Source organism: Drosophila subobscura, chromosome O (genome assembly GCF_008121235.1).
Source record: "Drosophila subobscura isolate 14011-0131.10 chromosome O, UCBerk_Dsub_1.0, whole genome shotgun sequence".
Lineage (NCBI taxonomy): Eukaryota > Metazoa > Arthropoda > Insecta > Diptera > Drosophilidae > Drosophila > Drosophila subobscura.
This window is the reverse complement of record NC_048533.1, coordinates 6,602,463-6,614,710: the sequence shown is the minus strand read 5'-3', so window position 1 is coordinate 6,614,710 and position 12,248 is coordinate 6,602,463. Positions and strand designations below refer to the sequence as shown.

The window sequence follows — 12,248 nt, the reverse complement described above, 5'->3', positions numbered from 1 at the left end:
CGAATGACAGATGAGATTTTCAGCATAACGCAGAAATAGAGAGGTTATTCAGAACCCCAAACTCACTCCAATTAAAATATTTCATTCATGTTTATATATGCAATATTGGTTTAGGATAGACAGATTCTCCCAACCCCGAAATCTATATCCCTCCACAAAATACTTCAAAGGGTGATACACAAAAACAAGGAATTCCTTGAGATCCCCCACTTTAGTATAATTCCACGCACACCTTGCGCTTTCTATGGAAATTAATTTACAAAATAATTGCATTTATTTTTCTTCCATCTATAAATATGATACGAGAGCGGTAAGATGCGCCTGCGCCTTAAACTTTTGGCAAGTGAAACGAATGTATAGACGTGGACAATAACTTATGTATATTATAGTGTATTCTCTCTGGCAAACAATTTGGACATGACATGCTCTAGACAAGTGTAAAACATCATTCAAAATGCAACATTGTACCCAGAGACGGAGAAACTCTCGGTAGAGATCCGAAAAAGTCACTCAAGAGATACAAAAATCTTTAACTCAAGAGCCGAGAAGCTTTTCCATTCTCTTGTCTTCATACACTATATTGTTTATCAGTCTATTTATAGAACACAAAAATATACTTAAAGATAAACAATTTGTTGGAATAAAACTTACCCTCTTGGAGCTCTTTTCTATTTCCTTTTCAAAATCCGTTAGTGGCGTCAGAGTCACGTGTGCATCCTTGCTTATTTCTCGAAATGAACTACGGATATACAAAAAAAAACATAAATCAATCATTATTTGATATAAAGATGAGGGACTTTTTGGGTAAAAAAATAGGTCTCATACGATGTTAGTCGATTCGATTCATAATTTCTACAATTGAAAAAATTCGGCTCCTCAAATTCGGACGCCTTTACAACTATTTAACAAGTTACAAAATGATAATTATCGAATGTACTGGCTTCTAAATGTTTGGTAAGACATTGTAAGCCCTTTATAAACTACCAAAGAAATTTGGAAAAATTGTAACTTATAAAAGACCTTTTCTTTGCCGTTCTCGAAGCCCACCTATTGCTATCGTCCAAGATCGATGGGGCGATTATGGAGGGGCCACTTGCACTGCCGCTTGACTGCTTAACCGAATCGGCTTTACGTTTTTTCGAAGCCACACTCGTGGTTTGTGTGGGATTGCTGGAGGAAGACGAAGTTGATGCTGCTGCAGACGATAATGATGCCTTGTTTGTGGTCAAATTCGTGGCCACAGTGGAGGAGACTGCAGCTGCTCCTCCTCCTCCGCTGAGGCCCTGGCCAAGAACTGCAGTCATATTACTTGCAGACGAACCAGCGCCTGGTAATGTATCTGCACTGCTGCTCGCCGCAAAGGCCGAAGAAGGGTCATTCAAAGTGCTGCTGCCTGAACGTATTTCTGTACCGAATCCCGTTCCGCTGCTACTGCTGGCATTCAGATGTGTGCTCACATTGCTGCCTGCTGCTCCTCCGTTCGTACTGAGGTTCTGGGCATGATTCGAGTGACTGGCAGCAGCAGCGGAAAATATGGCAGTCACAGAGCTGGATACAGCGGCAGACCCATTGGCGGCTGTTGGAGTTGACGAACTGCTGCTAAGCTGGGTATTGCTGGTGTTGGTTGTGCTGATACTCGAACTGCTGCTTGTGGCACTTGGCATTTGAATGGATGTATCCTTGTTTTTCAATAATTTCGATGAGGACTTCTCCCGAGACGAGGAGGAGCTGGCAGATGTTGAGGTGGCTATTGAATTGGAGAAACCGCTGTTTGTGCTGCTGCTTGGGGGATTGTTCCCGTTGTCCTTGCTGCTATCCTTTTCCTTACTCGAATTAGATTGCTTGCTTAGGCTTTTGCTATGCTTATCCTTGTAGCTGCTGCTACTGCTCGAACTACTGGCCGAGGATTTTGTGGTTGCGGATGCCGATGTTGTCGACTGACTGGCGTTGGAGGCTTTCTGTGAGCCAGAGCCGCTGCCAGAGGAAGGCAGATTTATTGCACTTGTGGTTCCACTGGCCACGCTTCCGCCCGCAGCTGATGCTGCTGCTCCAGTGCCGACCGGCAGACTGGTGTTAGCACTATTACTAATATTACTGGTGCTACTACTCGATGGTGGTAGGCTTCCTCCGACTGGCAGATTGCTGGCACCGCCTGAGCTTGCGGTACTGGAGGAGGGATTCGCCACTCCCGTGGAGGATGATGAGGAGCTACTGCTGCTGCTGCTCGATGACTTGCCCGATGCATTGCTCTTGCGCTGTTTGGACGATGAGGATACACCACTGCCGCTGCCGCTGCCTCCAGAGACTGCCCCCAAAGAACTGGCATTCAAGGCATTGCTGGTGGTGGTGGTGCTGCTGCTGGTTATCTTAATGCTCGTTGCCGAGGTAGCTGCTGCATTAATTGTGGAGTCAATATCCTTTTCGGGCGACGAACACGAATCGGATGAGGTGTCATGTTGTATGGGTTTGTATGGCGGTATGGTTTTGACGTTGCCGCCCTTTTTCTGCAAAGTTGCAATCAGATTAGTGTGGAGATCATAAACATATTCCCCCCACATACTCACCAGTTTGCTATAATGATGCTGGCAATAGCCGCAGTACTTGACATTATCTAAATAGTTGCCAGCCTCCTCGCAGAGCAGACCCAAGCTCTGGGCGCATGTGACATGGAATTGTTGCTTGCAATTGGATTTGTTGCACTGCATGCAGGCACCCTTAGTGGAGCGGCCAGTCTTTCCAATCTCCATGCAAATGTAGCAGGCTATAAAATACCAAATTGTAGATACAATATGAAACTCCAAAGAACATCATTTTACTCACCTTTGTGGAAGCGTTCCTCTGGTATCTGCGACATGAGTATGGGCTCCATAGTGGTCACATTACCGAAACGCACTTCGGGTATGTACAGAGCACACACGACATGTGCCCATTTGTTTTGATCTGTTTTCTTGAGCGCCCCATCCTTTGAGGGGCATAAATGGCAATGGACGCGGGAGGCGGGCTCTTGGGATTCACATTTGCGACAATACCAGGGTCCGGTGGGGACTGTCACAATGCCATAGCATGCCTGATGCACGGCAACCATACAGTTTTGGCCGTCACAATACACGAGCGGGTTCTCCGGCCACCCCCGCTCGTCCGAACAAACACAACAGCCGCCCACCATTTCCTTCATATCGTCCAGCTTGAACTTTTTAATCTTGACGAGTTTTTTATTCAAGTTTGCGGAGTGAATGGTGTCGTCTTTGCTGGAGTCTAGCTCCAGTTTTGCATTAAATGAAGATGGAATTTTGTTGGAACTGCAAAGAGAGGAAAGGGGAGGAATTATTCCTGGTTTCTTTCCCGATAAAGCGACGCCAAGCTCTCGATAATAGCCAGCGGTGCAGGTGTCGCATCGCAAGGTCACATGCAACAAACATTCCCAATAGCAAAATTATGTACATATGTATGTATATAAGCATTTCCCATACCCCTACACTATATAAAAGTATAAAATACAAACACAACATTAACACGCACAGCTGACTCTACCGCTGCACTGTTACCAGGGACTAAAACTCGAAACTAGAGCATATATTTCTCTCGCTTACACCAAAAGCTTTTCCCATTCAGTTTTTGGATCAGATTCCAGTCTTCAATTGTAGTGTATTGAAATACATACGACAATTATGCAATTACAATCTGGCCTTCAATATAAGTGTCTGAGGGAGAAGGCACATGGCAAGGTATCTAAGACAGAGGGTATGGAAGTCAGACAGATGTCAGCCACACCTGTTCGGTGTGCAAGTCCCTCACAATAAGAGCTGGTGGGTAGTTAAATAGGACACCCAAAGAGCAGTTATGTCCATACCTTTACTTTAGTATACCTTGGCACATGGCAAAATATTGACACACGCACGCACACACATTCACACAAACACAAAGGCACTGTTGTTGTACATGAAAATCTCTCAATGTCAAGGTAATTTCGCCGACGTTTTAATAAGCCACGCAATTCTTTGTTGAATTCTTCTTGTTGAATCATTTATGTAAATAAAAATGACCATAAACAAATCAGCACACCTTGGCACCGCATATTGATATTTAATTTATTGACGGTGATAAAATCGCCCAACAAATCTCGGTAACATTCACACACGTTCAAAAAGAACAAACGCGCACGGACGGACACATACACAAACATTTAACACCCGAAGGCATTCCATTGCTGCTGGTTCATTGAACTTGAACAGCAAAATCGCTTTCTCGATATAAACAAAAGGCAGCACCAAAAATAAAACAGGAAAAACGCTGCATTACAATTCGGGGACTAATTTCGGTTCCACTGTGCAGCATCTACATACATACATACACGTATACATACACAGAAACATAAGTAGCGGTATTATGTGGGTCGCCGCCGCAGCATCTGCAGAGATTTCACAATAATAATAATAACGGCATGCGGGCGCTATTTCTGTTTCATTCATGCATGTGGGCTTCTGGGAGTGTGTTTGTGCGTGTGAGCGAGAGTTGAAGTTCTATTATACCGTTATTGGGTCAACGTGTTGCCAACTGCCGAAAAACGCACCAACTGCGCGAGAACTTTAACTTTAGCGGTGTAAAAGCACACACACCTTTATATACGAAACGAGGCCGTCGCCGCTCTGCACGCCGCTTTTGTAATGTTTACAATAAATAGGCGACGGAGGAAGAGGGAGAGCAATGCACTTTCCACGGAGCACGCCTACAAAATACACAGTCAGATACATACACACACTCACTGAACACACATATACAGAAGATGTTACATATACCCATGTATATGTACACATGTAAAATGCCGCAAAAGGGGGCGCGTTGGGTGCTTTTGGGGGAGGTATATAAGCGGCACAGCACTACTCTATATATTTTCTTCCTTCCAAAGATGCTCTCAATGGAGGGGGGAGAGTGGAGTCAATGGGGGCGGCTGGAGTGCGAGGGTGGTTTCCCACGTCCGTTTTCTCGCTTAAAGCATGTTAAATTTCTCCAAACGGAAAATGTGTGTATACGCGAAGCTTGAATTTATTGATTTTTTCGGGAAAATTACTTTAAATGTGTCCCGTACACATGAAAAACACGGCTTTAAAACGTCATCAAAAGGCAAATTGTTTTAAAAAACTAGTTTCGGGCGAGGGCAAAATGCGCGCGGTCAAAAGTGGTCAAGCAACGCATATAAAGAGATATCTCTTTTTTTTTTTTGGGAGCGTCGTTTGTGGGGAGGGACGTTCACCAATAACTTGAAATTCTTTACACTCTTTTTTTTTGTTACACTATTTTCACACAGTACTGTGTGGTTTTCTGATTGGGGCGCTAGCAAAACACCTTTCGCACAGGGAATATTGATTTTCTTTACCCAATTTGACTGTTGAGCAGAACTTTAACCAGCCTTATCGAGCTGGTCGGGGCACTTGTGGTTTATCGGGCTATTCGTTTACTTTTCACTTTTCGGTTTTCCTTTCCCCAATATTTTTCACTGTTTTATCGTCCCCACAGCCGCCCACGAGAAGCAAACGCACGCAAGTAAAATAATCAACACACGAACAAAAAAAGGCGCTGAACATCCACCAGCGTACAACAACAACAACAACCACAACTGTATTTACAACACCAACACACACCTTGTAACTTGTTTGTTGTTGTTTCGCTCGCACATCAAGAGCGAGCGTGCAAGCCTGAGAGAGACAACACCACCTGCTCTGTATACAAATGCAATAGACGATTTTCCCTATTATCGATGCGCGATACTTGTAACAACAAACCCACAACGCGAATTTGTGGGCCACTTTAACTAAATTGCGATATTCCAATTGCAATGATGCTTCAGGTGCATAAACTCTCGGCTCGGTATGGTATTTTGCTACTTAAATAAAAACTAAGTAAATATCCGCGACCGTGACACCTGGGACGCAGTGTGACCGCGGGCCTATCGATATACTGTCTGACCCTCAGAAACATACCGAAAACTACCTTAACCGTGGGAAATCGCTGATGAAAAAGAGGGTATGGACAACAAGCAAAACGGACCAAAATAGGACCCACCCCATGATAGATGTTTAAGCTTCAGATTATATTTTCCCCGGCTTAAGTTTCGGATATTTTAAATAGACTGTTTTAGTGGGCTAAGCTCGTTTTTTGTCGGTATTTTTACGGTATCTTTTGGCATATTTCAAAGAGTCTGAGGTATATTTGATGGAAATCGCGGTCACACTGTTTGAAACAGCTGTGGAAATATTGATTTTTGAAATCAATTCTGCAACTCCAGCGTCGTGCATTCAAAAGCGAGCAAAAAACTAACCGAGAAAATGTCCTCTAACGGCGAGTGCTTTGTTGTTCTGCCTGTCAACTGTGTCTCTGGCACCCTGATTGTTGGCCGCAATGCGGAGGACGAGGCATCGGTGGGCGTTGCAGAAGAAGTATGCTACTATGATGTCAGCGACGTACTGGAGGGGAAGGTAAAACTTCAATTCTCGAAAGTCGAGCTTGATCAATGACTCACCTCCATTCGCCCTGTTAACAGACTGATGGCGGAGCCGCTGCCGAATCGAGCAACGACGCCTTGCGTGTTATATTGCAAAAACCAAAGCCCGGTCTCTGGGGCGGAGATTTTGGGGCCAACGAACGCGGCTTGGCCGTAGGTCTCACCTGGTCGGCTGGTGAGGATAATGCCAAAGACAGCGATAGCCTGCTGGGCACGGATATAGTGCGGTATGTTTTAATTTAAACCCTCTTTTGGCACTTGTTTTAAGTTCAATTATGGTGTACTCTACAGATTGACTTTGGCCGTGTCCAGCGATGTGGAGGCTGCCGTGGACCGTATTGGGCTGCTGGTTGCTACCCACGGCCACGATAACTCCAAGCTCAATTTTATTGCGTGTGATTCCACGGCCGCCTGGCTCATAAGCTGTGCCGGCAAGGTCTGGGCCGCCGAGAAGGTGGAGTCTAGCTTCCTGCGGCTGCCCAGTGGCGGCCTGACCGTAAGCACCGTCATTAACAAGTCCAGCGAGGGGCTGGACGCAGAGGCCAGCTTTGCGGCGGCCCATGATGCCGAGGCGCAGACGCCAGCCGAGGATTGGTGTGGGCCCAAGCCATCGGGCGATGGCACCTACACCCAGCACGACATGTTCGAGACGCTGCGCGCCGCCAGCAACGAGAGTAGCTCCCGGGCAGCCACTGTTTCTGTGCTGTCGTCCAAGGGGATATGCTGCCATTGGTTTACGGCCACGCCCAATGCAGCCGAATCCGTGTTCAAGCCATTTGTTTTCGCACCCAAGCCTCGGATCTCGCCTTTAACGGCCGTGCAGCCAGAGGCTGAACTAACGCTCTACACAAATTGCATTCGCAGCGCAAGCCAGCGGCCCTGGAGCACTTGCGCAGCCTGGAGCGCTCCTGTGTGGACGAGTTGAACAATTACTTTTCGCTGCAGGATCATGCGAGCGACGAACTCGACGAACTGCTCAAGGACTGTGTCGAGGCGGAGGTCAAATTTTATCGCTAAACTCGCGATACTCCATCCAAATATTGATATTCCAAAAAAATAGCTTGCAAGCGCCTCTATTGAGCCTTGGGATTTGACTTTGATGCATTTTTTTATAGGCTATATCCAAAAACAAATGATTTACTTGTGCAATCTATCAAACGATTTTATTTTCGTTTAGTTTTTATGCTTTTGCGTGATCTCTCTCTACTATGACTTGATTTTGAATAAAGTATTACATACATACATATATCTACATATATCCACCCTTGGCTCTAGTCATTAGGTACTGAGATGAGACGCATCTTTGATCAAATATTGATTCAACCTTTTCCTGTTACACGGCCTATAAACAATTAAAACTTCTAAATCATTGCCATATATATTTACACAAATTTGCTTAGACGGATTCTACAACCAAATTGGTTTTAAAAATTGTGTTTTCATTGTGCAGTGCCTCTAATTTGGTGATTTCAAACGCCTGATAGATCTCGCGAAAGTCCATAATATTGCGTGGATCGCTTTCCATCCAGAAGCGATCGAATTCAAAGAACAGATAGCAATACAATTTATGAAAATCCTCTATGGAGTTGAAGTCCTGCTTGTGCAGGGCCACCACATTATAGAAATGTGTCTTTGCCTGTCCGGTCTTCACCAGATTGTAGGCCATTGAAGTGAGATTGATGCCCACAATGGCATAAGTATAGCCGCGTGTGGGATGCATTGAGTGGAGCAGCACATGCTTGGCCGCATCGTTGTAGGCGCTGGCGAAATACAGCAAATTCTCCAGGCCGAGCATGCCCATGCCACGGAAATCTGTTTTCGGGTCGTCGCCCTGGAAGCCAATATCCTGCCATTGTTTGCTCACGCGCCCGGTTAGCGGCGCCTCTGGCATCAGCAGTTGCCATAGCTCCAACAGCCTGTATTCGTGCTCTGGGTTATCAGAATCGTATTTCTCGGCCCGCAGTTGTTCAACCTGGTGCATGAGACGCCTGTAGCCCCAGATGGTGGACACACAGTTGCTAAACAGACGGGCAAAGTCCGGATGGACGTTGTTTTTAATGCGTTTTGCCTGCATAACAACGCGTGCGGCACGGGAAGCTGGAAAATGGATAAATTGATTAGGATTGATCAAACACGAGGAGGTTTCTGATGACTTACAGAACTCCAGGAGCTGCCTGTTGTCTGCATAGGGTGCTACCTCGTCCAGGTCGTGGACCACGCGCTTTATTTCATACGATTTGGACAATGTCAGGGATCTTTCCACTTGTCGCGTCCGGCTGGCTCCCGCCCGCGCCCCATAGCAGATTCTCTGCAGCTCCGATAGTCGGGTGAAGGCGTGCAAGAACCACTTAATAAATGGCCTAATATAGCTAAATATAAACGGCAATATTCTGTCTAGTATAAACATTTTGCTAGTGAGATTTCTTCAGAACAACTGAAAATCGCCAAAGTTACGATTTCGTTTGTTTGCCCATAGGTTGCCAAGGCAACGTGGCGGACGCTATGCGATGGTAGCGTCTTCCACTATATAATATATATTAAATATTATTACACTATTTTTTAGCTGTCTTTTGTTTAAACTGCTTGCAACAACAACAATTTTCCAACTTAAAATTTCTTAAACAGCTGATTTTCCGAAGAACAGTGCTGTAAAAGGATGGAATATCATTGACTGCCACTTTAACAAACAGCTGAGAATAGTGTTTGTAAGCGGGTGGAACAAGGAGAATTTGCTTACAAGGTGACGTCTTCACTTATTTCGGTGACCATATCTCTATCTCCATCCCTTTCTAGCGATTGTCTTTTTGAGCGTGGTGAATAAGTTGTTGGTCTTTCCCACAGCTGACAACGGCACCTTGTTACTAAATTCACCTTGGTCCTCTCCACAGGGGACAACGTCACCTGTTAAGTGAATTCACCTTGGGGTGGAATATCGTTTTCCGCTACTTCCACAAACACAAATTTAATTTTAGATCTATTGCGAAAATAGCAGACATTTGCATTACAATAGTTTCTGTTTCTGCACTTTATTTGCGATAAAGTTGGCTTGTGTTCATTTTATTGCTGTTTTCATCGCCCATTTCGTTGGCAACTGCTTCAGTCGTAGTGTGTGCCGATGAAGTAAGTGACTCCGTTGTGTGTGGGTCTGGAAAAATGAAGCGCAGTGGTTCGTCATCCACGAGTAATCCCAAGTTTGCGAGGGAAAGGGAGGGAAGTCCTCCAGGGCGAATAACAGTGGATGACCAGATCATCAGATTAAATGAGCAAATGGACATGGTTCTGGAAAATCAAAGTAAAATCATAGACACTTTGCGGAGGTTGACCAACAGCAGCGGTGGTCAAACTGAAGAAACACAAGAATCTCTGCTCGAAGATCAAGAATTGCAGAAATTTCCTCTAACTGAAATCGAGCAGCTGGACATGGTGGAAGAGGCTCTCAATGATCCCGAAAATCGTTATGTAAGTGGCTAAATATGTGGATACCAAAAGTTATGCATACATAATTACCGTTCGTCTTTTTGTAGTTTCAACAAATGAAGGACATTATACAGCCTGAGGATAAGCCTCGTCCTGGAGGCCTTAGGAGACACTTTCATCTGCTAATGAAGGCCGACTTTTTTGTCCAGTTCAATTACGATGGCATCCACAACAAGTATCCATTCAAGAAGTACAAAAACTTCAATAATGCCATATATCGTACGTTTTTCCTATTAGTCGATTGCTATATGCCTTCTCCTACATGGTCTGTTTCTTTTGCAGGCATTCGAAAGCATGATGGTTATACGGAAGATGATTATGTTACGGAGATGAGAGCCGTATTTCGTGCCTATAAGAATCGCAAAAGTAAAAACACTTCGAATGCTAGGAAAAAACTGAAGGAAGCGCAGGCCCACTTTGAGCCTGAAATCGATTTTGAAAAGATCTTGTGGCCCGATGAATGAAACAGAAAGACACGATCCATGCGATCCCCTGTTAAAATTTAAAAGACATTGAACTTATTGTGAGCATATCTATCTGTGAGAGACTAGGGCGATCAACTGTAGCTATCAGTAAAACTCGCGTGCTGAATCGATTAGATTAAGTCTCTGTGCATGTGTTTGTATATTTTATAGACTTATAGCCGGTGTTTCGTTTGTTGCCGCCTGAGGGCTGATGCTATACATATGTAAACAGTAAAAACCTGTATCGGCCTCAGTTATAAACCAGCTTTTGACGAAGCTGAAGCTATATTTGGGTTGCCTGGCGTCAAAATTCTAGCGATAAGAGTGCGAAAATGCGTGCCCAGAATGGAAGAATCTGGGGAACTTTGCACGATGGTGTGTACATTTTGCAAGTACCTACTTAAATAAATTATTCTTTTACATTGTTAACGTTTAATTATTTGTGTTTTTTAGGGAAATTTAAAGTGCAAAGTGTAACCGAAGCTGATCTTGAAGAGGCGCTTGATGTAAGTAAAAATTTAGCTTAAAGTCGTATGTGAGAGCCAAAGCGGTCGGTGCGAGGTTTCATTAGACCTCAAGATGGTCGTGGAGGGCGCAAAAGTCACACAAATTAACCAAACTCTTATCAAATAATTTTCCGTGGGATGGAATGAAAATGATGCTGAGTTTCTTTAAACACCAGAGCTACTTCCGCAGCAGAAAATCATCATTGGGCTGCGATACGAACGTGGCGTCGGTGGTGTAATGGTCAGCATAGTTGCCTTCCAAGCAGTTGACCCGGGTTCGATTCCCGGCCGACGCAGCTCGCTTTTTTGCAAAAATTATTAAAATATTAATTTGTTTTTATTTTTTTTTAGGTTCTAGATGGTTCATTTTTCATTAATGAATCAGTTTGCATTGCTTGTGGAATTAATTTACCGCAGAATGCTCAGTCCCGCCAAGAGTTACGAGAGTTGTGCAAAATAACAGCCCAGGATGGGGTTTCACTTTTGGTTAAGGAGTTGGCCACGGGGAAGATTGTGGCAGTGTCTTTTAATAAAATACAGGTAAGCAGCCCATGGGCAGTCTCTTTAGATCCGTAAATGATAAAATAAACATTCTTCCAGTACACTCCACCGCCTGGCGAGGATCATTTCTTCTTGAAATTCCGCAATGAGGTCGCTCAGAGTGCTCAGGCCCGGCGTTTGATGGATTTTATGATCGAAGTCGACGAAAGGATCGATGTTTGTGCCATGTACAATATGGATTGTTTCTGCGAGCTTATGTTTTTGGCCACCTTGCCCTCCCATGAGCGTCTGGGACTTGGTCGCGCCTTGGCCGACTATACCATTGAACTCACTAAAGAGCTTGCGGAGGGAAAGGGTCTGGATGACATTAATGAGAAGCTGCGCGCCAAACGTCCAGCGGCTGTGACAGCTCTATGGACCTCGAGCTTCTCGCAAAAAGTTGGCCGTGCTACAAATTTTAAGGTTCTTAACTCCGTTTCCTACGAGGAATTCCAATTCGAAGGCAAGCGTTTTAGCGAGCGCATTAGTCCCTTGCATAAACTATGCGAACATGTCATTTACAAGTTTTAAAAATTGTTATAGTTTTTGAATAAAAAATCACAAAAAATTTAGATGTGCGTCGGCCGGGAATCGAACCCGGGTCAACTGCTTGGAAGGCAACTATGCTGACCATTACACCACCGACGCCACACGGATTGTGTTGCCCGTTTCGCTTAAAATGGTAAGGGGCAATAGTCTGGCAACCCTAGCAACGCATTTGTAAAATGTAAGCTAGATGGCGCTTCTTTAATAAAGAAAATG

The 12,248-nt window shown here is 44.6% G+C and overlaps 5 protein-coding genes and 2 non-coding genes across 13 annotated transcripts in view; 4 read left to right on the top strand and 3 right to left on the bottom strand.

Annotated features, from left to right (window-relative positions):
• The window catches only part of LOC117897393 (zinc finger protein zfp-1), a 31,391-nt gene extending 25,446 nt beyond the window's left edge, over positions 1-5,945 (bottom strand). For 2 of the 7 annotated variants that reach the window (XM_034806211.1, XM_034806209.1), the window contains exons 1-5: positions 5,640-5,945; positions 2,821-3,299; positions 2,565-2,761; positions 1,021-2,504; positions 652-739 (exon numbers count right to left, since the gene is read on the bottom strand). In XM_034806211.1, the coding sequence (XP_034662102.1) occupies positions 652-739; positions 1,021-2,504; positions 2,565-2,761; positions 2,821-3,299; positions 5,640-5,674 (2,283 nt within the window). In that variant the 5' untranslated portion in view covers positions 5,675-5,945. The remainder of the gene's footprint in view (positions 1-651; positions 740-1,020; positions 2,505-2,564; positions 2,762-2,820; positions 3,300-5,639) is intronic. The other 5 variants (XM_034806204.1, XM_034806205.1, XM_034806206.1 and 2 more) reach the window with 5 other exon arrangements.
• A 309-nt stretch (positions 5,946-6,254) lies between these two features.
• On the top strand, positions 6,255-7,558 carry LOC117897006 (secernin-3). Its single transcript, XM_034805572.1, is given in 4 exon segments — positions 6,255-6,473; positions 6,539-6,726; positions 6,791-7,338; positions 7,341-7,558. Coding segments are annotated over 4 exon segments (1,062 nt in total). The 5' UTR covers positions 6,255-6,323; the 3' UTR covers positions 7,517-7,558.
• Positions 7,559-7,858: 300 nt separating this feature from the next.
• On the bottom strand, positions 7,859-9,096 carry LOC117897007 (ELMO domain-containing protein 2). Its single transcript, XM_034805573.1, has 2 exons — positions 8,657-9,096; positions 7,859-8,596 (listed from the first exon to the last, which is right to left on the bottom strand). The coding sequence occupies exons 1-2, from the start codon at positions 8,904-8,906 to the stop codon at positions 7,896-7,898; spliced, it is 951 nt and encodes a 316-aa protein (XP_034661464.1). The 5' UTR covers positions 8,907-9,096; the 3' UTR covers positions 7,859-7,895.
• Positions 9,097-9,428: 332 nt separating this feature from the next.
• On the top strand, positions 9,429-10,474 carry LOC117897009. Its single transcript, XM_034805575.1, has 3 exons — positions 9,429-9,958; positions 10,024-10,195; positions 10,259-10,474. The coding sequence occupies exons 1-3, from the start codon at positions 9,653-9,655 to the stop codon at positions 10,438-10,440; spliced, it is 660 nt and encodes a 219-aa protein (XP_034661466.1). The 5' UTR covers positions 9,429-9,652; the 3' UTR covers positions 10,441-10,474.
• A 227-nt stretch (positions 10,475-10,701) lies between these two features.
• LOC117897008 lies at positions 10,702-12,026 on the top strand. The gene is made up of 4 exons (XM_034805574.1): positions 10,702-10,815; positions 10,894-10,946; positions 11,298-11,486; positions 11,547-12,026. The coding sequence occupies exons 1-4, from the start codon at positions 10,773-10,775 to the stop codon at positions 12,015-12,017; spliced, it is 756 nt and encodes a 251-aa protein (XP_034661465.1). The 5' UTR covers positions 10,702-10,772; the 3' UTR covers positions 12,018-12,026.
• On the top strand, positions 11,171-11,242 carry Trnag-ucc. The gene has a single exon. It is a non-coding gene; the product is annotated as a tRNA-Gly (tRNA).
• A 36-nt stretch (positions 12,027-12,062) lies between the features above and the next one.
• Positions 12,063-12,134, bottom strand: Trnag-ucc. Its single transcript has one exon. It is a non-coding gene; the product is annotated as a tRNA-Gly (tRNA).
• Positions 12,135-12,248: the final 114 nt, after the last annotated feature.